This window comes from Salmo trutta, chromosome 14 (assembly GCF_901001165.1).
Source record: "Salmo trutta chromosome 14, fSalTru1.1, whole genome shotgun sequence".
In the NCBI taxonomy this organism is placed as follows: Eukaryota; Metazoa; Chordata; class Actinopteri; order Salmoniformes; family Salmonidae; genus Salmo; species Salmo trutta.
This window is the reverse complement of record NC_042970.1, coordinates 81,368,158-81,392,754: the sequence shown is the minus strand read 5'-3', so window position 1 is coordinate 81,392,754 and position 24,597 is coordinate 81,368,158. Positions and strand designations below refer to the sequence as shown.

Here is a 24,597-nt window from a genome sequence, read left to right as displayed (position 1 = left end):
CCACACACACACTCACATACACACTCACATACACACTCACATACACACTCACACACACACTCACACACACACTCACATACACACTCACACTCAAAAATACACACACATACACACTCACATACACACTCACATACACACTCACATACACACTCACACTCAAAAATACACACACATACACACACTAAAATACACACATTAAAATACACATAAACACACACATTAAAATACACATAAACACACTAAAATACACACACACACATTACAATACACACACACACACACACTAAAATAATGTACACACACAGTAAAATACACACGAAAATAAACACATTTACGCATGCACTCCAGCACACACACACACACTCAAAAATACACACATTCACACACTTGTATACACACACATACACTGATGTGGAAAAACATTATTACTCCCACATGCATTAACAAACTCTCTCCTCCCTCCCTCCCTCCCACCCTCCCCCCTCCCTCCCTCCCTCCCTCCCACCCTCCCCCCCTCCCTCCCTCCCCCCCCTCCCTCCCTCCCTCCCACCCTCCCTCCCTCCCCTCGCCCAGGTCCTGAAGACTCGTCTGACCCTGGGGAAGACAGGCCAGTACACCAGTGTGTTAGACTGTGCCAGACAGATCCTTCACAGGGAGGGCATCATGGCCTTCTATAAAGGATACGTACCCAACATCATAGGCATCATACCCTACGCTGGCATTGACCTCGCCGTCTACGAGGTGTGTGTGGGGGGGGAATGGGGGAGGGTGTGTATGGGGGGGGACTACATCACTAATGTAGTTTGTAATGTCTCTCTCTCTCTTACCCTCTCTCTCCCCTCCCTCTCTCTCTCCCCTCGCTCTCTCTCACCCTCTCTCTCTCTCCCCTCCCTCTCTCTCTCTCCCCTCCCTCTCTCTCTCTCTCTCTCTCTCTCCTCCCTCTCTCTCCCCTCTCTCTCCCCTTTTGCTCTCTCTCTCCCCTCTCTCTCACCCTCTCTCTCCCCTCCCTCTCTCTCCTCTCTCTCCCCCTCTCTCTCTCTCCCTTCTCTCTACTTCCTCTCTCCCAGACTATGAAGAATGCGTGGCTAGCGAGGCACACAGATTCAGCAGACCCAGGTGTTTTCGTGTTGGTGGGGTGTGGGACCATGTCCAGTACCTGTGGTCAACTAGCCAGTTACCCTCTGGCTCTGGTCAGGACACGCATGCAGGCACAGGGTGAGACAGGGGGGGCAGGGGTGTGGCTGTGTGAGAGGGGAGGTGGGGGGGCAGGGGTGTGGCTGTGTGAGAGGGGAGGTGGGGGGGCAGGGGTGTGGCTGTGTGAGAGAGGGAGGTGGGGTTGTGTGAGAGGGGAGGTGGGGGGGCAGGGGTGTGGCTGTGTGAGAGGGGAGGTTGGGGGATAGGGGTGTGGCTGTGTGAGAGGGGAGGTGGGGGGACAGGGGTGTGGCGTGTGAGAGGGGAGGTGGGGGGACAGGGGTGTGGCTGTGTGAGAGGGGAGGTGGGGGGTGTGGCTGTGTGAGAGGGGAGGTGGGGGGACAGGGGTGTGGGTGTGTGAGAGGGGAGGTGGGGAAGTGGGGGGGCAGGGGTGTGGCTGTGTGAGAGGGGAGGTGGGGGGACAGGGGTGTGGCTGTGTGAGAGGGGAGGCGGGGGGGCAGGGGTGTGGCTGTGTGAGAGGGGAGGTGGGGGGACAGGGGTGTGGCTGTGTGAGAGGGGAGGTGGGGGGCAGGGGTGTGGCTGTGTGAGAGGGGAGGTTGGGGGTGCGGGTGTGGGTGTGTGAGAGGGGAGGTGGGGGGGCAGGGGTGTGGCTGTGTGAGAGGGGCAGTGGGGGGTGTGGGTGTGTGAGAGGGGAGGTGGGGGGGCAGGGGTGTGGCTGTGCGAGAGGGGAGGTGGGGGGGCAGGGGTGGGGGTGGGGCTGTGTGAGAGGGGAGGTGGGGGGACAGGGGTGTGGCTGTGTGAGAGGGGAGGTGGGGGGACAGGGGTGTGGCTGTGTGAGAGGGGAGGTGGGGGGGCAGGGGTGTGGCTGTGTGAGAGGGGGAGGCGGGGGGTGTGGGTGTGTGAGAGGGGAGGTGGGGGACAGGGGTGTGGGTGTGTGAGAGGGGAGGTGGGGGGGGCAGGGGTGTGGCTGTGCGAGAGGGGAGGTGGGGGGTGTGGGTGTGGGTGTGTGAGAGGGGAGGTGGGGGGGCAGGGGTGTGGCTGTGTGAGAGGGGAGGTGGGGGGTGTGGTTGTGTGAGAGGGGAGGTGGGGGGGCAGGGGTGTGGCTGTGTGAGAGGGGAGGTGGGGGGGCAGGGGTGGGGCTGTGTGAGAGGGGAGGTGGGGGGACAGGGGTGTGGGTGTGTGAGAGGGGAGGTGGGGGGACAGGGGTGTGGCTGTGTGAGAGGGGTGGTGGGGGGACAGGGGTGTGGGTGTGTGAGAGGGGAGGTGGGGGGCAGGGGTGTGGGTGTGTGAGAGGGGGAGAGGGGGGCAGGGTTGTGGCTGTGTGAGAGGGGGTAACATTAAACTACATTTATCTACCTGTCACTTTTCCCCATGTGTGCATCCGCTCTCTATCCTCTCCTCCTCCTCCTCCTATCCTCCTCTCCCTCCCTCCTCCTCCCTCTCCTCTTCCTCCTCTCCTCCTCCAGCCTCTGTGAAGGGCGGCCCTCAGCTCTCCATGCTAGGTCTGTTCCAGAACATTGTGACCCAGGAGGGCGTGGCCGGCCTCTACCGCGGCATCGCCCCCAACTTCCTGAAAGTCATCCCTGCCGTCAGCATCTCCTACGTAGTCTATGAACACATGAGGAAAGTCCTGGGGGTGGAGAGATACAGATGAGAGGGGAGGGACAGACATATCATAGATGCCTTGGAGAGAAGAAGGTGAAAGAAGGAGAGAAAGAGAGGGAGGGAGAGAGATGCTGGAGTGGGGGAGAGAGTGAGGAGGGAGGGAGAGATCGTAGATGCATTTGAGTGGGGGAGAGAATGAGGTGAGAGAAGGAGCGATAGAGAGAGAGAGGGATGGAGACGAGACAGACCAATGTGGGTGGCAGCTATGGGCTTGTTGCATGACCATGCCTAAAGACACAGTGAGAGGAGACGGAGGGAGGGAACAAAGGAGGGAGAGAGAGAAAGGGAGGAATGAATAAAAGTACAGAGAGCGACATCTCAGGTACTGCACCCAAGTGATGTCTAACCGTGTGGAAGCTTTGTGGTTGCAAGTGTCAACATGGTTTCTATGACAACACGTGTGAGGTTTTACATGGCCTGTGCTGCATGTGGAGGTGTTTCTGGGTTTGAAAACTAGCCGGCTAGCTTCTCTACTGGGTTGAGCTTTTCTCTCTCTGCATTAACAACGGGTGAGGACATGTTTGACAACTAACGCTGCTTCAAGACTTTGACCAAAAACGAAACCCTTTACCATTTCACTACTGACAAAACCTCAAGAGAAGGATCACAATATAACTTTTTCCCCCGTGAATCTTTAGGTGGAGAATAGAGAAATCTCTGGGATAGGATGACACCATCTCCATGTTGTGTGGTTGGTTGGTCCTGAAGTAGGAAGTGATACTCCACTGGAACCTTGGAACCACCAGGACTTCTAGAACTTTTCATATCGGAACCAGGGTGACTTGAGAACTTTTCACAGTAAAAAAGGACCAGTAGCAATCTACCTCCCATGACTCATCGTAGGTGGAAGAAGAGGATGAGGAAGAGGAGAAGACGAGGTGTTGAAGACTTGCTTTCGATGATCTGAAAGGATTGGGATGTGCTTGTGGACACAGGATTTAAATAAACCTCTGCCTACGAGATTATTCTAAATTATAATGCTGTGAGGACATTTTAGACAGCCGGATAAGAAACAAACACATTAAACCTTGTACTGTATTTAGGGTTGCAAAATTTCAGTAACTTTCCCCAAATTCCCTGATTTTCCAGAAATCCTGGTTGGAATGTTTCTGGAATCAGACAGAAATAAACACAAAATCCATAATCCTCCAACCCTGTTTTAGAAAACCTGGGAATTTGGGGGAAAAATACTGGATTTTGCAACCCTATATTGAAACTTGAGTTTTTTCTGAATCCCAGTTACTGTGGTAAGTTTCAACAAAGAGTTTTATCAAGAGTTTTATCAAGAGTATGTAAATAGTTAGAGATGCATGGTTTAATCAAGTGCTAAAACCAATAGAACACAGCTAATAGATGCAAGCCAATAGAACACAGTGTGTCAGTGTGTGTGTGTGAACAGCGAGTATGTGGGATTTTTGTCTCACACAAAGTATTATAAAACTCCAGAATGCCAAATCAACCAAACTGCCAAGATTGTGTTATTTTTCCCCCTTCTGTATAACTTCCATATTACTACCGTGTATTTATTTAGTGGGTATATGTGTATGAGGTTTTATCATAACAAGGACTTCAATATGACACCAATGACTTCAATATGAGACAAATGACTTCAATATGAGACCAATGACTTCAATAAGAGACCAATGACTTCAATATGAGACCAATGACTTCAATATGATTCCAATGACTTCAATATGATTCCAATGACTTCAATATGAGACCAATGACTTCAATATGAGACCAATGACTTCAATATGATTCCAATGACTTCAATATGATTCCAATGACTTCAATATGAGACCAATGACTTCAATATGAGACCAATGACTTCAATATGAGTCCAATGACTTCAATATGAGACCAATGACTTCAATATGAGACCAATGACTTCAATATGGGTCCAATGACTTTAATATGATTCCAATGACTTCAATATGAGACCAATGACTTCAATATGAGACCAATGACTTCAATATGAGACCAATGACTTCAATATGGGTCCAATGACTTTAATATGATTCCAATGACTTCGATATGAGACCAATGACTTCAATATGAGTACAATGACTTCAATATGAGACCAATGACTTCAATATGTTCATGATTATAACTTGTGAGGTGATTTATGAGTTGAAGCCTATGGATGCGGCCCAAATAGCACCCTACTCCCTATTCGGTGCACTAAAAAGTAGTGCACTATATGGGGAATAGGGTGCCATTTGTGCAGCCTACTAGTTGGTGGGTTCTGAGTATTGTGAATCGGGGGTTCTGTTCTGAGTATTGTGAATGGGGGACATATACCAAGCACAAGAGAGCCTTGATCTAAAGTAATGCTATGGTGAGCTTTCATCAGAAGAAAAGTACTGGTAGTTTGAAGTTGCTGTTTGTGTGGTGTCATTATGTATGAAAATATATATTGTGATATTATTGTTATGTCCCAAATAGCCCGATATTACCTATATAGTGCACTACTTTAGACCAGAGATCATTCCCCCTATATTTTTTTTATTTTTTTATTGTCAGTTAAGAACAAATTATGTTTTTACAGTGACGGCCTACCCCGGCCAAACCCTCCACTAACCCGGACAACGCAGGCCAATTGTGGCCTATGGGACTCCTGATCACAGCCGGTTGTGACACAGCCCAGGATTGAACCAGGGTCTGTAGTGACACCTCTAGCACTGAGATTCAGTGCCTAAGACCGCTGCGCCACTCGGGGCCACAAAATATATAGTTATCTACTTTAGCCCAGAGACCATTCCCCCTATATAGTACACTACTTGACCATTCCTCTGGTCAAAATGTGTGCACTATATGGGGAATAGGGTTCCATTTGGGATACCAAATTGGGCAGTGGTATGTTTATTAGCTAACATAAGTAGCTAGGCCACTAATATTTAAATGACATGGCTAAATGTTGTTAGCCTGGGTGCTAGTCTGATTCAGCTCTCTTGCCAACTCCTTATGGAATTGTCATGCTGTTTGGCTTGACAATGGAGAAGGCAACATAACAACAGATCTCGGACCAAGCTAATATTTATAGCAAAGGTACCAAAAACTAACTCAAAGTTTCCGCTTTGTTGCTTTTATCTGTGTTTCGACTTTTGAGATCATGCAAGGTTGATGGTGAGTGTTTTACGAGCTGAAATAGCTCATTGTTGCCCCCAAATGGTTATTGATGGTTACAAACGTCAATCAATAATTTAAGGTTGTTTCTGTAAGCACATTGGTCAACTTGACCATTCTTCAAACTCCGATTGGCTCTTCAAAAATCGCCTACAGATGATTGGTCGAAGTTGAACTGTCAATCAAGAATCCCCCTGCCCTGGTCAATAGGACCTACTTTCGAGTCAGTAAACCAGTAAGATTTGTGTCTGTATTCTTCGCCGCCTCCTTCGCAATCACCGATTGGTTACTTTAGGAGGGAAGACTGCTAGAAGGTTTGATGCCCACCTTCTGCGCCCTCCCCGCACTTCGCCTTTCTCATCTTCCCGCTTCTGCGCAACTCTGCTCGGCCTAACTACCTGTCCAAACCCCCCGTGTGTGTCTGTGTATTTCCCCAAGAGAGCAAGCAGCATGTCGGACTACGGCTCACCCGGGGCCGGAGCGGGCGCTGGAGGCAAAAAAGATGCTTTCGCGGACGCCGTGCAGCGAGCCAGACAGGTAAGGTCGGAGCAAGGATCTAGCGAGACTGGGGCACTGAAGCCAGTCTGTTGTGTGCGCTAGCTACGATGCTAGGCTAACTAGCTAGCTTGCAACGAGGCCGTCGATGGGTTACTCGAATCGATGGGACCGACCGGCTTGGTGTGTGGGTGAAATCAAAACGCGAAAAACCTAGAATTGAACCTCATGTTGGTGTACGCATGTGTGGATTTGTTTTTAATATTAGCTAATGTTAAACGTTTGAGTTCGGTAGCACCACAAGGTTTACGCTAGCTAGAGTGTTACCGTTAGCTGGTTAGGTTAGCTAATAGTGTTCTCGGCGTGCGTGGCGATGCTTTCCTTGTTCTAGCTAGCCAACAAGCCTAAAACACGCTAGCAATCGGTAACGTACCTCGTTAGCAAACACCAACGTTACTGTTAGGTGCCTGGATAGCAAGCTAACTAATGTTGGTGATCACGAAAAGCCCTCAATTTATATTCCAGTAGACCTACCATTTAGTGAGTAGTTAACTAGTTAGTCATCAATCATTTAACGTAGCTAGCGTTAGCCTTAAGTTTGGTAACTAGCTAGCGTCAGCAGACCATCATTAACTTAAGGTAGTAGCTAGCTAGTTAAATAACGTTAGCTAATGAGGTAGACGTTTCCACATAGAACCTGCGATGCAAACTTTTCCAAAACAGTCAAATTTGTCGGCCAGTGTTTCAGAATAGCTAACTTGCATAGCTAGTGGGACACAAACACGCTCTAGCTAGTGTTAACGTTAGCTACTGCCGACATGTCTGATACGAATTAGGCCAGTATCTCCAGACGAGATCCTCTTATCCCAGTCTGGCGGCTACCTGAACTAACCCCGGGTGTAGAACATAACTACCGGGTCTAGGGCTGCTTCTCAAATGGCACCACAGGACTCTGGTCAAAGTAGTCCATTATAGGGAATATAGAGTGCTGTTTGGGATGCAACCCAGCTATTGTGTAATAAAGGGATGCGGGAGGGTACATGGTTTGTGTTGAGGTGATATACTTGGGCAGCTACAGATCTGGGATCAGGTTACCAGATCCAAACCCGGGGAAGATTATACAAAACGGTCCATATATCAGTATCTTGGGCCGACTTCATTCTCCCTAGGAGCTCACACAATGCTTTTGAATGGGATACCTGTTTTACCCAAGTCTTGGCCGTATACCTCATGCTGTGTGTGTTCCCTAGATTGCAGCTAAGATCGGAGGAGATGCCGGACCTCCAAGTAACAATGGAGGAGGAGGAGAGGGCTTCCCGTTCCAAACACTGAAACGTTCTCTGGAGGATGGAGGTAGGAGGGCAACACAGAGGCACAGGGACCAACACACACATGGAGTAATACACACGGAGGAGCACACACACTATGTACACACTGAGGATCATGTTTCTGGAGCCTTACTTCAGGGTGGTATTGAGGTTCATGTTTTTCCTGTTTTATCAGACCAACCAGATGCCAAGAAGATGTCTTCCCAGGGGGACAGAGACTCAGCCACTGCTTTGTGTACGTATACCTAACAGACAATCTCTTGTCTCTGCCTATCCTCACACATTCATCAGTTGCGTTCTATTGGTTGGTAATCCATTACTCTTCCCTGTAGCTATCGGAGCTCAGCTCGCTGCCCTGTCTCAGCAAAGGTATTAATAGAAGGCCATTTTTTTCCTTTTTAGCTGTCTTGTATATTTTGCAGTGTTTGATTCCCAGGTGTTTTGGGCTTGTTATGAAGGATAAGCATTCATTCCTCCTTTCTCTCCTTTCTCCCTCTTTTCTCTTCAGTGTCAGACCCTCCACTATGACAGAGGAGTACAGAGTGCCAGACGGCATGGTCGGACTCAGTGAGTACACACACAGTATCGCTTGGGCTCACAGAGAACCTGTTCACACATACTACGATAAAATGACCTCACGGCTTGTTTCTCCGCAGTCATTGGTCGAGGGGGCGAGCAGATCAACAAGATCCAGCAGGACTCAGGCTGCAAGGTCCAGATCGCTCCAGGTGAGCAACTAGGTGCTCACCTCTCTTTATATACTACCTCTACTATCTCAGCACGCAGCCCAGATGGCACCCTATTCCCTACATAGTGCACTACCTTGGAGCGATAGCCATTGATAGCCATTATTAGACTGATAGAATTGCACTGCGTTGTTAGGTTTAGTGCTCGCAACAAATGCATTTTGCTGTCCTTGTGCACGTGACATTAAAACATGAAACTATACGGCACTGCTTTTGACCAGGGCCTTCAGCAAATATAGTGCACTACTTTGGACAAGAGCAATGACCTTTTAGGACACTACTCTCGGCCAGCGCCCTGGTCAAAAATAGAGAATTACATTTGACTGTAGCATATGCCTTTATAGTGCACTACTTTTGACCAGGGCCCATAGGGCTCTCTTAGTGCACTTTGTAACAAATAGGGTGCCAATTGGGATGCATTTGCAGTCTGCCAGTGAGACAGATGTTTGTTGTTTACTTGTTGATGTTTACTTGTTTTTGTTTGTGTTTCAGACAGTGGTGGCATGCCAGAGAGGAGCGTCTCCCTCACAGGAAATCCTGACGCCATCGCGTAAGACATTACACTAAGCCTAGGTCCCCATAGGGCCCTGGTCTAATGTAGTGCCCTACATAAGGACTAGGGTGCCATTTGGAAGTATCCCTTGTAGCTGTTTGGCACGATTAGGGTTCGGTAGTTTTTTCCTGGTCGTTAGATCTCAATTGGGAAAGTTCTGGGCACTGTTAAGTATATCTGATCATTACACAACTCTTTCTAACTACTTACCTCCCTCCCCGTCTCTGTCTTTTCCTCCCTCTTCAGGAAAGCCAAGATGTTTCTGGATGAGATTGTATCTCGGGGACGGGGTGCACCTTCCTCCTCTTTCCACGAGTCGACCAATGGGCAGAGTGGCTCCATGCAGGAGATGATGATCCCAGCTGGCAAGGCCGGCCTAATCATCGGCAAGGGAGGAGAGACCATCAAACAACTACAGGTTAGACCACACACAAGGGAGGGGAGAACATCAAACTACAGGTTAGACCACACACAAGGGAGGAGAGACCATCAAACAACTACAGGTTAGACCACACACACAAGGGAGGAGAGAACATCAAACAACTACAGGTTAGACCACACACACAAGGGAGGGGAGAACATCAAACTACAGGTTAGACCACACACAAGGGAGGAGAGAACATCAAACAACTACAGGTACACATTGGGGAGTTGTATTGCTGAAGCCTCCTGTCCAGGGGGTGTACTGGTACATCACGCTGTCTCACCTTATAGAAACAGTGTCCTGTCCAGGGGGTGTACTGGTACATCAAGCTGTCTCACCTTATAGAAACCACATCCTGTCCAGGGGGTGTACTGGTACATCAAGCTGTCTCACCTTATAGAAACCACATCCTGTCCAGGGGGTGTACTGGTACATCAAGCTACCTTATAGAAACCGCATCCTGTCCAGGGGGTGTACTGGTACATCAAGCTGTCTCACCTTATAGAAACAAGAGATAGACTAGTGTCCTGTCCAGGGGGTGAAAGCAGCCTCACCCTACAGAAACAGGAGATAGACTAGTGTCCTGTCCAGGGGGTGTACTGGTACATCAAATATCTGTACAGGAGAAAGATTCAGAACACAGCTACTAATATAATGGGAGGGAAGTACTAGGAAAACCAACACTATACCTGGGGAGGCTTGTCTGATAGATGTATAGATATCTATATCTCTGTTCCCTGTAGGAGCGTGCTGGAGTAAAGATGATTCTCATCCAAGATGGCTCCCAGCCACCCAACATGGACAAACCCCTGCGCATCATCGGAGACCCCTACAAAGTACAGGTAAACGCCCCTGCTGCCCGTACTGCGCACACCACGCGCCCCTGCTGCCCGTACTGCGCACACCACGCGCCCCTGCTGCCCGTACTGCGCACACCACGCGCCCCTGCTGCCCGTACTGCGCACACCACGCGCCCCTGCTGCCCGTACTGCGCACCTGGATATGGGGCTGTTTATGTCTCTGATATTGTCAGGTAGTACTGGCTGACTTGATCAATATCTCTTTCTCTCTCTTCGCAGCAAGCGAAGGAGCTGGTGAATGAGATTCTGAGAGAGAGGGATCACGCTGGCTTTGGAGACAGAAACAATTTTGGCAACCAAATGGGGGGAGGAGGTGGTGGAGGAGGAGGCATGGATGTGAGTAGGATCTTTGTTTACGAGATGGATTCAACTTGATTCTAGTTGGAACTCTGACTGGATTTGTTGAGCTGTGGAGGTCAAACTCACCCAGGTGCTTCACTCTGTTAAACTCCACATGTTCCCTTCCCTTACACAATGGCACAGGGAAGGGAGCAACTTCGCTGATGGAAATGCAGCCCTGAGGGGTTAAACCCATAGAATTAGATTGACTAGAACATTAAATAGAACGTCTGCCATTGGCATCATTGACTTGATTGAGAATGACTGTTCTACTCGTTCTAAGTCTATGATTAAACGTTCTAGAGTTCCAGCCGGTCGAATGACTGTGGCGTTGCAGCTCCGTTTAGTAACAAGTCTCTGCTAGAACTCTGAAGGTCTTTGCCCCATCAGTATCGTGTGTTTCAGTTTGGCCAGATGCCTCTTCCTCATTATGGTGTCTTTTCATTGGCCAGGTGCCCGTGCCCCGCCACTCTGTGGGAGTTGTGATTGGTCGAAGTGGAGAGATGATCAAGAAGATCCAGGCAGACGCTGGAGTTAGGATACAGTTCAAACCAGGTGAGGGTCACACCCTTTCTGCTAGGGTCAACTACCATCTGTTCTTGTTCAGCTAGACCCTGATTCTCCCCCTTAAACCCTGCTTCAGTTGTTATAATCACTATGGTAACTCTCTCCCTCTTTTTGTTCTCTCTCCCTCCCCTCCTCCCCTCTCTGTCAGATGAAGGTACATGATGTATAAGTCCCACACCTACAACAGATTTAAAATATTTCTATCATAGGAAACATTAGTATTTTATCATGCAGTGTTTTTACACATGATCATGGGTCCAGGAGAAACAAACTGAACCCGGACCTCCTGCTATGTGTTAGTACCACAACATTTAAATAAATCACTTGACTGTGGAGCGAACCAGGGGCGTGTTCAGTAGGGCCCCCCCGTAACAAAACGGTTTGCAACTGGAAACTAGTCTGTTCTTATTGGACAAGTCCAGGTAGCGCCTTCCCGTTTTGACCCTGCTTCAGTTGAGTGTTGTGATCAGTATGGTAACTCTCCCTCTTTTCTTTGTCCCCTCCCCCCCTCTCTCTCTCCCTCTGTCAGATGAAGGTACAGGACTGTATATGAAACTCAAACACCACACACACTTACACACACACACAGCAGATTTAAGTGTTTCTATCGGGTCAGAAAGGAAACGTTAGTAAACCTCATCTTAGAGGTGCCAATCTGTTATGGGACAAGTCCAGGTAGCAACTTCCTGTGTTGAACCTGCTTCAGCTGAGTGTTGTGAACAGTATGGTAACTCTTCTTCTTTTTCTCCCTCACTCCCTTCCCCCTCACTCCCTTCCCCTCTCTCCCCTCACTCCCTTCCACCTCTGTCAGATGAAGGTACAGGACCATATAAGAAACATTTTGACTGGAACCTTCTTTTGGTTGAAACAATGATCATTATGATGACTCTTTCTCATCTCTTTCGCTCGATCTGTCTTTCTTTCGCGCGATCTGTGCTCCCCCCCATCTTTCTCTCGTTGTCTATCGATCGCTCTCTCCCCTCTCGCTGCCTCCTTCCCTACTCTTCCTCCCCTACCCCTGCTCTCCCTTCCCCCTCCTCCCCTCTCTCTCTAGATGACGGTGCAGGTCCTGATAAGATAGCCCACATCATGGGTCCTCCAGACCGCTGTGAGCACGCTGCCTCCATCATCAACGAGCTGCTGCAGAGCATCAGAGTCAGGGAGGACGGAGGACAGGGGGTACGTCCACTGCCCACTACAGGCTTACACATGGGAGGCTGCAGGGGGTACCTGTGGGGTGTGAAGGGAAGTGGTACTAGATGGCAGGGGGATGCACCAAGTTAAATATAAGATGGTGCAGGGGGGTATGGACAGGTGAGATTTTCTGGTCTTGAGGAGAGATTGAAGGCCATAACTGAAATGTCTACAGTGCCTTGCAAAAGTATTCACCTACCCATGGCATTTTTCCTATTTTGTCGCATTGCAACCTGGAATTTAAATGATTTTTATTTGGATTTCATGTGATGGACATACACAAAGTAGTCAAATTGTTGAAGTGAAATTAAAAAAGTAACTTGTTTCAAAGAATTAAAAAAAACAAAAAACAATTGAAAGTGGTGCGTACATATGTATTCACCCCCTTTACTATGGAGCCCCTAAATAAGATCTGGTGCAACTAATTACCTTCAGAGCTCACAGAATTTGTTAAAATAATGCACACAGGTAGACTTTAAGTGTCACATGGTGTGTGTGTGTGTGTGTGTGTGTGTGTGTGTGTGTGTGTGTGTGTGTGTGTGTGTGTGTGTGTGTGTGTGTGTGTGTGTGTGTTCTAAAAGGCCCCAGAGTCTGCAACACCCCTAAGCAAGTGGCACCAAGGAGCTCTCCAAACAGGTCAGGGACAAAGTTGTGGCAGATCAGGGTTGGGTTATAAAAAAAATAATCTAACTTTTGAACATCCTACAGAGCACCAATTAAAATCCATTATTAAAACATGGAAAGAGTATGGTTGATAAAACAGCTGTATTTGTGGGAAAGATGTTTGAAAGGGTTAATTTGTTCTTAACCTGTCTGGGCGGCCGTGGAATCTCGTGGCGCGAAATACAAATACCTCAAATGCTATAACTTCATTTTCTCAAACATGTCTTTAAAATGGTGTAAAAGAGTCAAGACTCTCGTTAATCTAACCACATTGTCCAATTTCAAAAAGGCTTTACAGCGAAAGCAAAACATTAGATTATGTCAGGAGAGTACCTTGCCAAAAATAATCACACAGCCATTTTTCAAGCTAGCATATAATGTCACAAAAACCACAGCTAAATGCAGCACTAACCTTTGACAATCTTCATCAGATGACACTCCTAGGACATTATGTTATACAATACATGCATGTTTTGTTCAATCAAGTTAATATTTATATCAAAAACCAGCTTTTTACATTAGCATGTGATGTTCAGAACTAGCAAACACACCAAAAACTTCTGGTGAATTTACTAAATTACTCACGATAAACGTTGACAAAATACATCATTTTATGCAAACGCTATGTCAGATTTTAAAATAGCTTTTCGGCGAAAGCACATTTTGCAATATTCTCAGTACATAGCTCGGCCATCACGGCTAGCTATTTTGACACCCACCAAGTTTGGGGCTCACCAAACTCAGAATTACTATTAGAGAAATTGGATTACCTTTGCTGTTCTTCGTCAGAATGCACTCCCAGGACTTCTACTTCAACAACAAATGTTTTGGTTCCAAATAATCCATAGTTATATTCAAATAGCTCTGTTTTGTTCGTGCGTTCAGGTCACTATCCGAAGGTTGACGCGTGAGCGCATTTCGTGACAAAAAAATGTCAATATTCCATTACCATACTTCGAAGCATGTCAAACGCTGTTTAAAATCTATTTTTCCTTGTAAAGTAGCGATAATTTTCCAACCGGGCGACGTTGTATTCATTCAAAGGCTGAAAGAAAAAAATGGAGAATTCTCGTGGACGCGCCTCTCAGTCTCACTGTCCCCAGGCTGACCACTTACAAACTCTCCTGCTGTTCTTCGCCCAGAGACAGCAGACACCCCATTCCACTTTCTGGCGCCTTCTGAGAGCCAATGGAAGCCTTAAAAAATGTCACGTTACAGCACAGATGCTGTATTTTCGATAGCGATGCAACAGAAGGACAACAAATTGTCAGACAGGGCACTTCCTGTATGGAATCTTCTCATGTTTTGGCCTGCCATATGAGTTCTGTTATACTCAGACACCATTCAAACAGTTTTAGAAACTTTAGTGTTTTCTATCCAAATCTACTAATTATATGCATATTCTCATTTCTGGGCAAGAGTAGTAACCAGTTTAAATCGGGTATGTTTTTTATCTGGCCGTGCAAATACTGCCCCCTAGCCCCAACAGGTTAAATTATATTGTAAATCGGAATGGTGGAGTTATCAGATTTGTACGGGAAGGTCTGCTCAATCCAAGAGTACAACCAATTGATTACAGCATTGCCCCAAAAATGGAGGTGGCAGCGGGAGGAGGAATGGAACTGGTCTGTCTGCCCAATATAAAGAATCAAAACTGGCAGAGGAATAAAAAGAGCATAAATAGGAAAGTATATCAGTTTCATTTGAGGACTAAGATGTTGACAACTGTGCCATGCAGGTTGCAAAATAGTTGTGAAGTGATTTTTGATGTACCGATTCCATGGTATGAGTTGATATATATAAAACTGCTCAAGATTCAAGACTTCGTGCTTTTCAGCTAAAATTATTGTATAGAATTCTTGCCACCAACAAAATGTTGAATATTTGGGGCATAAAATCATCGAAGCTCTGCAGATTTTGTTGTGAGGATACAGAATAAATAGACCTTTTTAAGTATTGCCCTCAGATAGCCTGTTTCTGGTCTCAGGTTCAGCAATGGCTGAAAATGCATAACATTGATCTTAAGTTGACCCTAGAAATAGTACTGTTAGATCTGGAGAAACTGGGTCAGTCAATTACTAATACTCTTAGTAAAAGTATTTGTCTTCAACTCGCAATCTGTGGATTCTATTCAATTAGACTGAAATTGTACGTTAAACATCACAGCATAGTTGAAAGATGTGTTGAGTTGAAACCCGAAGTGGGTGGTGGCCAGCAGAGATGGATTGGATGGGCTGAGGGTTGGGATGTGGAATTGGAGACAAGTGGGAGTGGAGTTGCTGTGTGGGAGAGAGAATGATGGTCAAAGATAAAAGTACAAAAAAAGGTCAAAATAAAACATAATAAAAAGTACATTTGAATGACGCTAAGTGGCAGTGTTTTTACAACTAACGCCGGTTTGCCTGAGGCTGATGCCGTGCAGGTGTTTGTACACATGCATATACACTCTCATTCAAATAAACACATACAAGAACACACACATACATGTAATAGTGCCAGACTTGCACACAAACATATACAGTTGGAATTGCTGTTAGGATTTTAGTTGTCCTTTGTTTTTAGTTTTTAATTGTTTGCTGTTCTTGTGCCTTTTCTCTTTAGTTCATTCTCTTGGTTGTTGGTGCATTGGGGTTTCTTGGTGATGGGGAATGGAATTAACTGTCTTCTTGGGGTGGGACTGGGAGGGGTCTCGAATGCTTGAGGGACAGCTATTGGGGAACTGTGGGGGATCTTGGAGGGTTCGGGGTCACGTTTTTGGCCTAGTGGGAGATCTATCAATGTGCCCTTGAGCAGGGCATTGTCCCTGGATGCTTCTGTGTCGCTCTGAATGGGAGTCAGTTGGATGACTGGTGTGATGTAGTTGTTGAGCGGCTTCACTGCAAGTATATTTTATGTTTCAGATATTCAAATAAAAAATTCTATATATTTTTTTAAGTGGCACCACAACAAACCTCCCAAGAGAGGGCCGCCCACCAAAACTCAGACCAGGCAAGAAGGGCATTAATCAGAGGCAACAAAGAGACCAAAGAGGACCCTGAAGGAGCTGCAAAGCTCCACAGCGGAGATTGGAGTATCTGTCCATAGGACCACTTTAAGCCGTACACTCCACAGAGCTGGGCTTTACGGAAGTGGCTAGAAAAAAGCCATTGCTTAAAGAAAAAAATAAAGGCATGTGGGAGACTCCCCAAATATATGGAAGAAGGTACTCTGGTTAGATGAGACTAAAATGAAGCTTTTTGGCCGTCAAAGAAAACGCTGTCTGGCACAAACCCATCACCCCGAGAACCACATCCCCACAGTGAAGCGTGGTGGTAGCATCATGCTGTGGGGATGTTTTTCATCGGCAGGGACTGGGAAACTGGTCAGAATTGAAGGAATGATGGATGGTGCTAAAGACAGGGAAATTCTTGAGGGAAACCTGTTTCAGTCTTCCAGAGATTTGAGATTGGGTGGAGGTTCACCTTCCAGCAGGACAATGACCCTAAGCGTACTGCTAAAGCAACACTGTCGTGGTTTAAGGGGAAACATTTAAATGTCTTGGAATGGCCTAGTCAAAGCCCAGACCTCAATCCAATTGAGAATCTGTGGTATGACTTAAAGATTGCGGTACACCAGTGGAACCCATCCAACTTGAAGGAGCTGGAGCAGTTTTGCCTTGAAGAATGGGCAAAAATCCCAGTGGCTAGATGTGCCAAGCTTCTAGAGACATTCCCAAAGAGACTTGCAGCTGTAATTGCTGCAAAAGGTGTCTCTACAAAGTATTGACTTGGGGGGGTGAATGGTTATGCACGCTCAAGTTTTCAGTTTGTCTTATTTCTTGTTTTTTTTAACACAAAATGTTGCATCTTCAAAGTGGTAGGCATGTGGTGTAAATCAAATGATACAAACCCCCCCAAAAATGCATTTTAATTCCAGGCTGTAAGGCAACAAAATAGGAAAAATGCCAAGGGGGGTGAATACTCGTGCAAGCCACTGTACATTGTCTCCACTATTCCCCCTTTAGTTTTTCCTTGAATTTTTGTATTTATTAATACATTTCTTTGATGGGACGTCAACATTTTCTGTCAATGTGCCAGATTTGGCCAGCTGGCAAGTTTTCAGCTTTAGTCCCTGGGCAGATGGATAAAAATGACAGTTTTTAAAAATCAAACTTAAGGCATTGGCATGCTTCCCATCCGAAACCGTTAAGAACAGTTTGTGCAGTATTTTTGACATTTTGTGACGGTTTTGGTGTTCAGAATTGTATTTATTTTTCGGCTGTTTGCACACCAAAATTTCTCGGAGCAAGCTGAAGTTCAGCGTTTGACATCTATGTCCCTTCATTGGTCAACAGTAGAGATTCTTCAATGAAGTGTTTTCGTGCAAAAAAAAAAATGTATTTGCAAAATACCACCCCAAACATCTTGGTTAGATGCAACTCAGATCTCCTCTGCAAAAATGTACATTTAATGATCTATTTTTTTGAGTTATCTTAGATTTATATCAGACTATTTTGATGAAGTGTATACTGGCTACGGACTCTCCAAATAGTACTACTGGCACTTTTTAGCGGTTTTCAAGCGACGGTCTTTAAAAGGTAGTATGCGAGCGCAGTCGTGCGGAAGCCTTTACCTGTGTCTCCCTCTCTCTTCTCCAGGGTCCTCCAGGTCCTCCTGGCACGGGGGGGATGCCTCAGGGTGGCCATGGCAGGGGGCGAGGCCAGGGCAACTGGGGTGGTCCTCCGGGAGGTGAGGTCACCTTCTCTATCCCCGCCCACAAATGCGGCCTTGTGATTGGTCGGGGTGGCGAGAACGTCAAAGCCATCAACCAGCAGACGGGGGCTTTCGTGGAGATCTCGCGTCAGCCGCCGCCCAACGGTGACCCTAACTTCAAACTGTTCATCATCAGGGGGTCCCCTCAACAGATAGATCATGCCAAGCAGCTCATAGAGGACAAGATCGAGGTACGGGAGGACGGATAAGTCCTGAACACACATTTAAACACACCCAGTGTATCATTTAATAGTCCCACATAAACTGTAAATGGAATGAATGGTTTCTCTTCTGCCCCTCTAGGCTCCTCTGTGTCCTCTAGGGGGTGGTCCTGGTGGACCTGGTCCTGCTGGTCCAATGGGCCCCTACAACCCCAACCCTTACAACCCAGGGCCTGGTGGCCCCGGAGGACCCCCGCAGTAAGTACACCAACCATGTGCCCCTACAACCCCAACCTTGAAAGTGCTGCCCCCCCCCCACACACACACAGTAAATACAGCACCTACTAGACATAAAGGGCCAGTTTCCCTGTCCCAGGCTAGTGCTAGTTTGCATTGCTACAGCTTGTTATACATCCATGACATAAAAGAAAGAAGGGGTCTATTGTTAGTGTGGTGAGCAGCTCTGATCCCCCTGTGCTGTTGAGGGATTTTTCTGGCTCACCATTTCTGTCATGTGTACATTGTATGTTATTCACATTTCTTCCTCTGAATGAAATAAGGCCACATGTTAGTTAACCTCTCTAGGGTAGGTGGCACCAAATCGTCCCACCTACGTAACAGCCAGTTGAATCCTGTGGCGCGATATTCAAATACCTTAGAAATGCTATTACTTCAATTTCTCAAACATATGACTATTTTACAGCTATTTAAAGACAAGACTCTCGTTAATCTAACCACACTGTCCGATTTCAAAAAGGCTTTACAACGAAAGCAAAACATTAGATTATGTCAGCAGAGTACCCAGCCAGAAATAATCAGACACCCATTTTTCAAGCTAGCATATGTCACAAAAACCCAGAAGACAGCTAAATGCAGCACTAACCTTTGATCTTCATCAGATGACACACCTAGGACATTATGTTATACAATACATGCATGTTTTGTTCAATCAAGTTCATATTTATATCAAAAAACAGCTTTTTACATTAGCATGTGACGTTCAGAACTAGCATACCCCCGCAAACTTCCGGTGAATTTACTAAATTACTCACGATAAACGTTCACAAAAAACATAACAATTGTTTTAAGAATTATATATACAGAACTCCTCTATGCACTCGCTATGTCCGATTTTAAAATAGCTTTTCGGTGAAAGCACATTTTGCAATATTCTAAGTACATCGCCCGGCATCACAGGGCTAGCTATTTAGACACCCAGCAAGTTTAGCCTTCACCAAACTCCGATTTACTATTAGAAAAGTTTGATTACCTTTCCTGTTCTTCGTCAGAATGCACTCCCAGGACTTCTACTTCAATGACAAATGTTGGTTTGGTCCCAAATAATCCATAGTTATGTTCCAACAGCGGCGTTTTGTTCGTGCGTTCAAGACACTATCCGAATGGTAAATAAGGGTCACGCGCACGGCGCATTTTGTGACAAAAGATTTCTAAATATTTCATTACCGTACTTCGAAGCATGTCAACCGCTGTTTAAAATCAATTTTTATGCCATTTTTCTCGTAAAAAAGCGATAATATTCCGACCGGGAATCTGCAATTAAGTAAACGGACAAAAGAAAATACAGCATGGGGTCGACTCGGGCACGCGCCTAAGCCCTTTGTCCTCTGATCGGCCACTTGGCAAAGGCGATAATGTGTTTCAGCCTGGGGCTGCCTTGATATCGTTCAGCTTTTTCCCGGGCTCTGAGAGCCTATGGGAGCTGTAGGAAGTGTCACGTTACAGCTAAGATCCTCACTCTTCAATAAACAGAGACAAGAAGAACGACACCTTGTCAGACAGGCCACTTCCTGCATGAAATCTTCTCAGGTTTTTGCCTGCCATATGAGTTCTGTTATACTCACAGACACCATTCAAACAGTTTTAGAAACTTTAGGGTGTTTTCTATCCAAAGCCAATAATTATATGCATATTCTAGTTACTGGGCAGGAGTAGTAACCAGATTAAATCGGGTACGTTTTTTTTATCCGGCCGTGTAAATACTGCCCCCTAGCCCTAACATGTTAACTTCTATGGGCTAGGTGGGACGTGACCGTCCCACCTGCGGGACACACTATTCAACAGCCAATGAAATAGCATGGCGCCAAATACAAAACAGCAAAAATCTCAATTTCATTTTCTCAAACAATCAACTATTTTACACCATTTTAAAGATAAACTTCTTGTTAATCTAACCACATTGTCCGATTTTCAAAAAGGCTTTACGGCGAAAGCATAAAATTTGATTATGTTAAAACATAAACTTCACAAGAAAAACCACACAGCCATTTTCCAAGCAAGGACATGCATCACAAAAACCAAAAGTACAGCTAAAATATTCACTAACCTTTGATCTTCATCAGATGGCACTCATAGGACTTCATGTTATACAATACATGTATGTTTTGCTTGATAAAGTTCATATTTATATCCAAAAACAGCATTTGGCGCGTGATGTTCAGAAAATGTATTCCCACCAAAACTGCCGGTGAATGTGCACATCAATTTACAAAAATACTCATCATAAACGTTGATAAAATATTAAACTGTTATTTAAAGAATTATAGATAAACATCTCCTTATTGCAACCGCTGTGTCAGATTTCAAAAAAGCTTCACGGGGAAAGCACACTGCAATAATCTGAGTACGGTGCTCAGAAAACAACAACAGGCAATACAGATACCCGCCATTTGGGAGTCATCTAAAATCATAAATAGCATTATAAATATTCACTTACCATAATTTCCGGACTATAAGCCGCAACGTTTTTCCCAGCTTTGAACCTCGCGGCTTAAACAATGACGCGGCTAATATATGGATTTTTCCCGCTTTCAAATTTTTTCCCCCAAAAAACACATTCTGTGACGTGCTCAGTTTGACGGCATGACGCTTTCATTAGACCAATGAAATTGCCGAACGGGTTAAGGTCAAACAACTTTTTTGTTTACTGTTTAGATTAAATCGAGCGCTCTCAAACTTCCCATCATTCTGATTACGGTAGTCATTTTGTCATTCTCATCATGGCAAAGACACGGCGAAATGCATATGATGCAGCTTTCAAGTTGAAGGCGATTGATCTGGCTGTTGGAAAAGGAAATAGAGCTGCTGCACGGGAGCTTGGTCTTAATGAGTCGATGATCAGACGTTGGAAACAGCAGCGTGAGGAATTGACTCAGTGCAAAAAGACAACTAAAGCTTACTGCTAATTTTTTATTTTTTGTTACAAGCCGTGTTTCGTTAAAGCCTATTTATTTTTGTTACAAGCCGTGTTTCGTTAAAGCCTGTGTAAAGTTAATTTGTTTCAATGTACCGGTAGGCACCTGATGCTTATAGACATGTGCGGCTTATTAATGTTCAAAATAAAAAACATTTTTTAATTCAGTGGGTGCGGCTTATATTCAGGTGCGCTCAATACTCCGGAAATTACGGTACCTTTGATCTTCATCAGAAGGCACTTCCAGGAATCCCAGGTCCACAATAAATGTTGTTTTGTTCGACTAAGTCCATAATTTATGTCCAAATACCTTCTTGTTGTTTGCGCGTTCAGTAAGCTACTCCAAATGTAGGAAGTTCGCCGATAATTTCAAGTCAAAGTCAGTTCTATTTACGTTCGTAGAAACATGTCAAATGTTGTATAGCATCAATCTTTAGGGCCTTTTTAACATAACTTAAATAATATTCCAACTGGACGATTCCAATGTCTTGAAAAACGTTATATGGAACACAGCTACCTCTTCATGTGAACGCGCGCCAATGAACTCATGACATTTTCTGAGTCACCAACTTCCCGGCCTTCTTGTTCGCTCTCTGTTCACTGCAAAAGCCTGAAACAAGGTTCTAAAGACTGACATCTAGTGGAAGCCTTAGGAAGTGCAAAATGAACCCTAAGTCACTGTGTTAGATAGGCAATGACTTGAAAAGACTACAAGCATCAGATTTCCCACTTCCTGGTTGGATTCTTCTCAGGTTTTTGTCTGCCATATGAGTTGTATTATACTCAGACATCATTCAAACAGTTTTAGAAACTTCAGTGTTTTCTATCCAAATCTACCAATAATATGCAAATATTTGACTCTGGGCCCGAGTATTAGGCAGTTTACTCTGGGCACGCTTTTCATCCGAAATCAAAAATACTGCCCCCTATACCTTAAAGTTAAAGCCAATGGGTATCATGCGTTTTGGTGTGTTTGACTTAGAAAGACATTAAGTGTCTCATTGTTCTCCACTCTCTCTCCAGTGGCGGCCCCCCAGGTGGTCATGGTTATGGGGCCCCTCAGGGCTGGGGCAACACCTTCCAGCAGTGGCAGGCCCCTGGAGGGCCACACGACCCCAGTGAGTAGACACAGCTTTATATTGACTGGTCTGGAACTTTCCATCAGGCACTTTCCCTCTCTGGTCAATCAATTTTTCCCTGGCCTGTCCAACACTCTTTACTCTTACCTTCTCGTTTCCTCTCCTCCCTTTTACCTTACCCTCTCACTCCCTTTCAACCCTCTTTCTCTAATCTTTCCCCTCCCAGATAAGGCAGCGGCAGACCCCAATGCTGCGTGGGCAGCCTACTATGCGCAGTACTACCAGCAGCAGCCAGGGGGAGCCATGCCGGGCCAGGCCCCCAACGCCCCAGCAGCCGCCCCAGTCCAGGCAGACCCCTCCCAGGCAGCCCAGACCCCTGGAGGCCAGCCAGACTACACCAAGGCCTGGGAGGAGTATTACAAGAAGATGGGCATGGGTAAGATCATCGCCATGGTTATGATCATCGCCATGGTTATATTGACTTTACAGTGACATGTCCTATACTAGAAAAGGACTGAAAGGCCTTCACACTGTGTAGAATCCTTATACATGCCACCTTTTAATGGACACTTTTCATCCAGAAGATGTCGTCAGATTTATTGCTATACAACAGAATTGTGATCAACAAATACTATTTTCTTGTCCAAGTTGTTGATCTTAGTCTGCTCCACTTTCCCTCCCTCTCTCTCCTCAGCCCAGCCCGGTGGAGGTGCTGCAGCGGCGCCGGCTGCAGCTGTAGCTGGGGGAGGAGCCGGCGGACAGCAGGACTACAGTGCAGCCTGGGCTGAGTACTACAGGCAGCAGGCGGCCTTCTACGGCCCTGGAGGGGCTCCGGGACAGGCTGCCACCCCTCAGCAAGGACAACAGGTAACACACGCACACACCCACCACTCAGCCAGGACAACAGGTAACACCCACCACTCAGCCAGGACAACAGGTAACACCCACCACTCAGCCAGGACAACAGGTAACACCCACCACTCAGCCAGGACAACAGGTCACACCCACCACTCAGCCAGGACAACAGGTCACACCCACCACTCAGCCAGGACAACAGGTCACACACGCACACACCCACCACTCAGCCAGGACAACAGGTCACACCCACCACTCAGCCAGGACAACAGGTAACACACGCACACACCCACCACTCAGCCAGGACAACAGGTAACACCCACCACTCAGCCAGGACAACAGGTCACACCCACCACTCAGCCAGGACAACAGGTCACACCCACCACTCAGCCAGGACAACAGGTCACACATTTCATAGAAAACTGTCCAGTGTTCCCAGATACTTTACCTTCTCTACACTCTCATTCTCTCTATCCCAGGCCCAGTGAACCAAATCCAGCCAGTCTCCAGCCTGTCAGACGCATGGACCGGGAGGACTGTCTCTTCACTGCAGCAGCAGACACATCCCATCCAGCTCTCTGGACTTTTTAAATGTTTTCTTCTGGGTTTAAGTCGTAATTCAAAAAATGTCTGGTTTTGACGGAAGCAAAACCTTAATTCCCTCCCTCAAATACACTCCCAGTACCCCTCCCTCTTATCCCAGTACCCCTCCCTCTTATCCCAGTACCCCTCCCTCTTATCCCAGTACCCCTCCCTCTTATCCCAGTACCCCTCCCTCTTATCCCAGTACCCCTCCCTCTTATCCCAGTACCCCCCCCTCTTATCCCAGTACCCCTCCCTCTTATCCCAGTACCCCTCCCTCTTATTCCCAGTACCCCTCCCTCTTATCCCAGTACCCCTCCCTCTTATCCCAGTACCCCTCCCTCTTATCCCAGTACCCTCCCTCTTATCCCAGTACCCCTCCCTCTTATCCCAGTACCCCTCCCTCTTATCCAGTACCCCTCCCTCTTATCCAGTACCCCCCCCCTCTTATCCCAGTACCCCTCCCTCTTATCCCAGTACCCCTCCCTCTTATCCCAGTACCCCCCCCGCCCTCTTATCCCAGTACCCCGCCCTCTTATCCCAGTACCCCGCCCTCTTATCCCAGTACCCCGCCCTCTTATCCCAGTACCCCTCCCTCTTATCCCAGTACCCCCTCCCTCTTATCCCAGTACCCCGCCCTCTTATCCCAGTACCCCTCCCTCTTATCCCAGTACCCCTCCCTCTTATCCCAGTACCCCTCCCTCTTATCCCAGTACCCCTCCCTCTTATCCCAGTACCCCTCCCTCTTATCCCAGTACCCCTCCCTCTTATCCCAGTACCCCTCCCTCTTATCCCAGTACCCTCCCTCTTATCCCAGTACCCCTCCCTCTTATCCCAGTACCCCTC

The 24,597-nt window shown here is 46.7% G+C and overlaps 2 protein-coding genes across 2 annotated transcripts in view; both read left to right on the top strand.

The window, feature by feature from the left end:
• The window catches only part of LOC115147903 (DDB1- and CUL4-associated factor 15-like), a 14,323-nt gene extending 11,517 nt beyond the window's left edge, over nt 1–2,806 (top strand). The window contains exons 7-9 of the mRNA XM_029690160.1: nt 608–741; nt 1,068–1,293; nt 2,619–2,806. Coding sequence (XP_029546020.1) covers nt 608–741; nt 1,068–1,293; nt 2,619–2,806 — 548 coding nt within the window. The remainder of the gene's footprint in view (nt 1–607; nt 742–1,067; nt 1,294–2,618) is intronic.
• A 3,396-nt stretch (nt 2,807–6,202) lies between these two features.
• Nucleotides 6,203–23,861, top strand: LOC115147622 (far upstream element-binding protein 2). The gene is made up of 20 exons (XM_029689900.1): nt 6,203–6,480; nt 7,689–7,791; nt 7,942–8,001; nt 8,099–8,135; nt 8,275–8,333; nt 8,423–8,506; nt 9,005–9,062; nt 9,312–9,483; nt 10,233–10,331; nt 10,569–10,685; nt 11,141–11,249; nt 11,404–11,409; nt 11,785–11,790; nt 12,310–12,434; nt 17,749–18,054; nt 18,167–18,282; nt 22,259–22,353; nt 22,541–22,750; nt 23,009–23,181; nt 23,649–23,861. The coding sequence occupies exons 1-20, from the start codon at nt 6,394–6,396 to the stop codon at nt 23,655–23,657; spliced, it is 2,031 nt and encodes a 676-aa protein (XP_029545760.1). The 5' UTR covers nt 6,203–6,393; the 3' UTR covers nt 23,658–23,861.
• The last annotated feature ends 736 nt before the right edge of the window (nt 23,862–24,597 follow it).

Bases quoted from the DNA above. Each gene is read 5' to 3' on its own strand.
- LOC115147622 (XM_029689900.1), top strand. From the start codon at position 6,394: ATGTCGGACTACGGCTCACCCGGGGCCGGAGCGGGCGCTGGAGGCAAA. The intron at 6,481-7,688 runs GTAAGGTCGGAG...TGTGTTCCCTAG, and splicing joins CCGTGCAGCGAGCCAGACAG to ATTGCAGCTAAGATCGGAGG. The intron at 8,136-8,274 runs GTATTAATAGAA...TTTTCTCTTCAG, and splicing joins GCTGCCCTGTCTCAGCAAAG to TGTCAGACCCTCCACTATGA.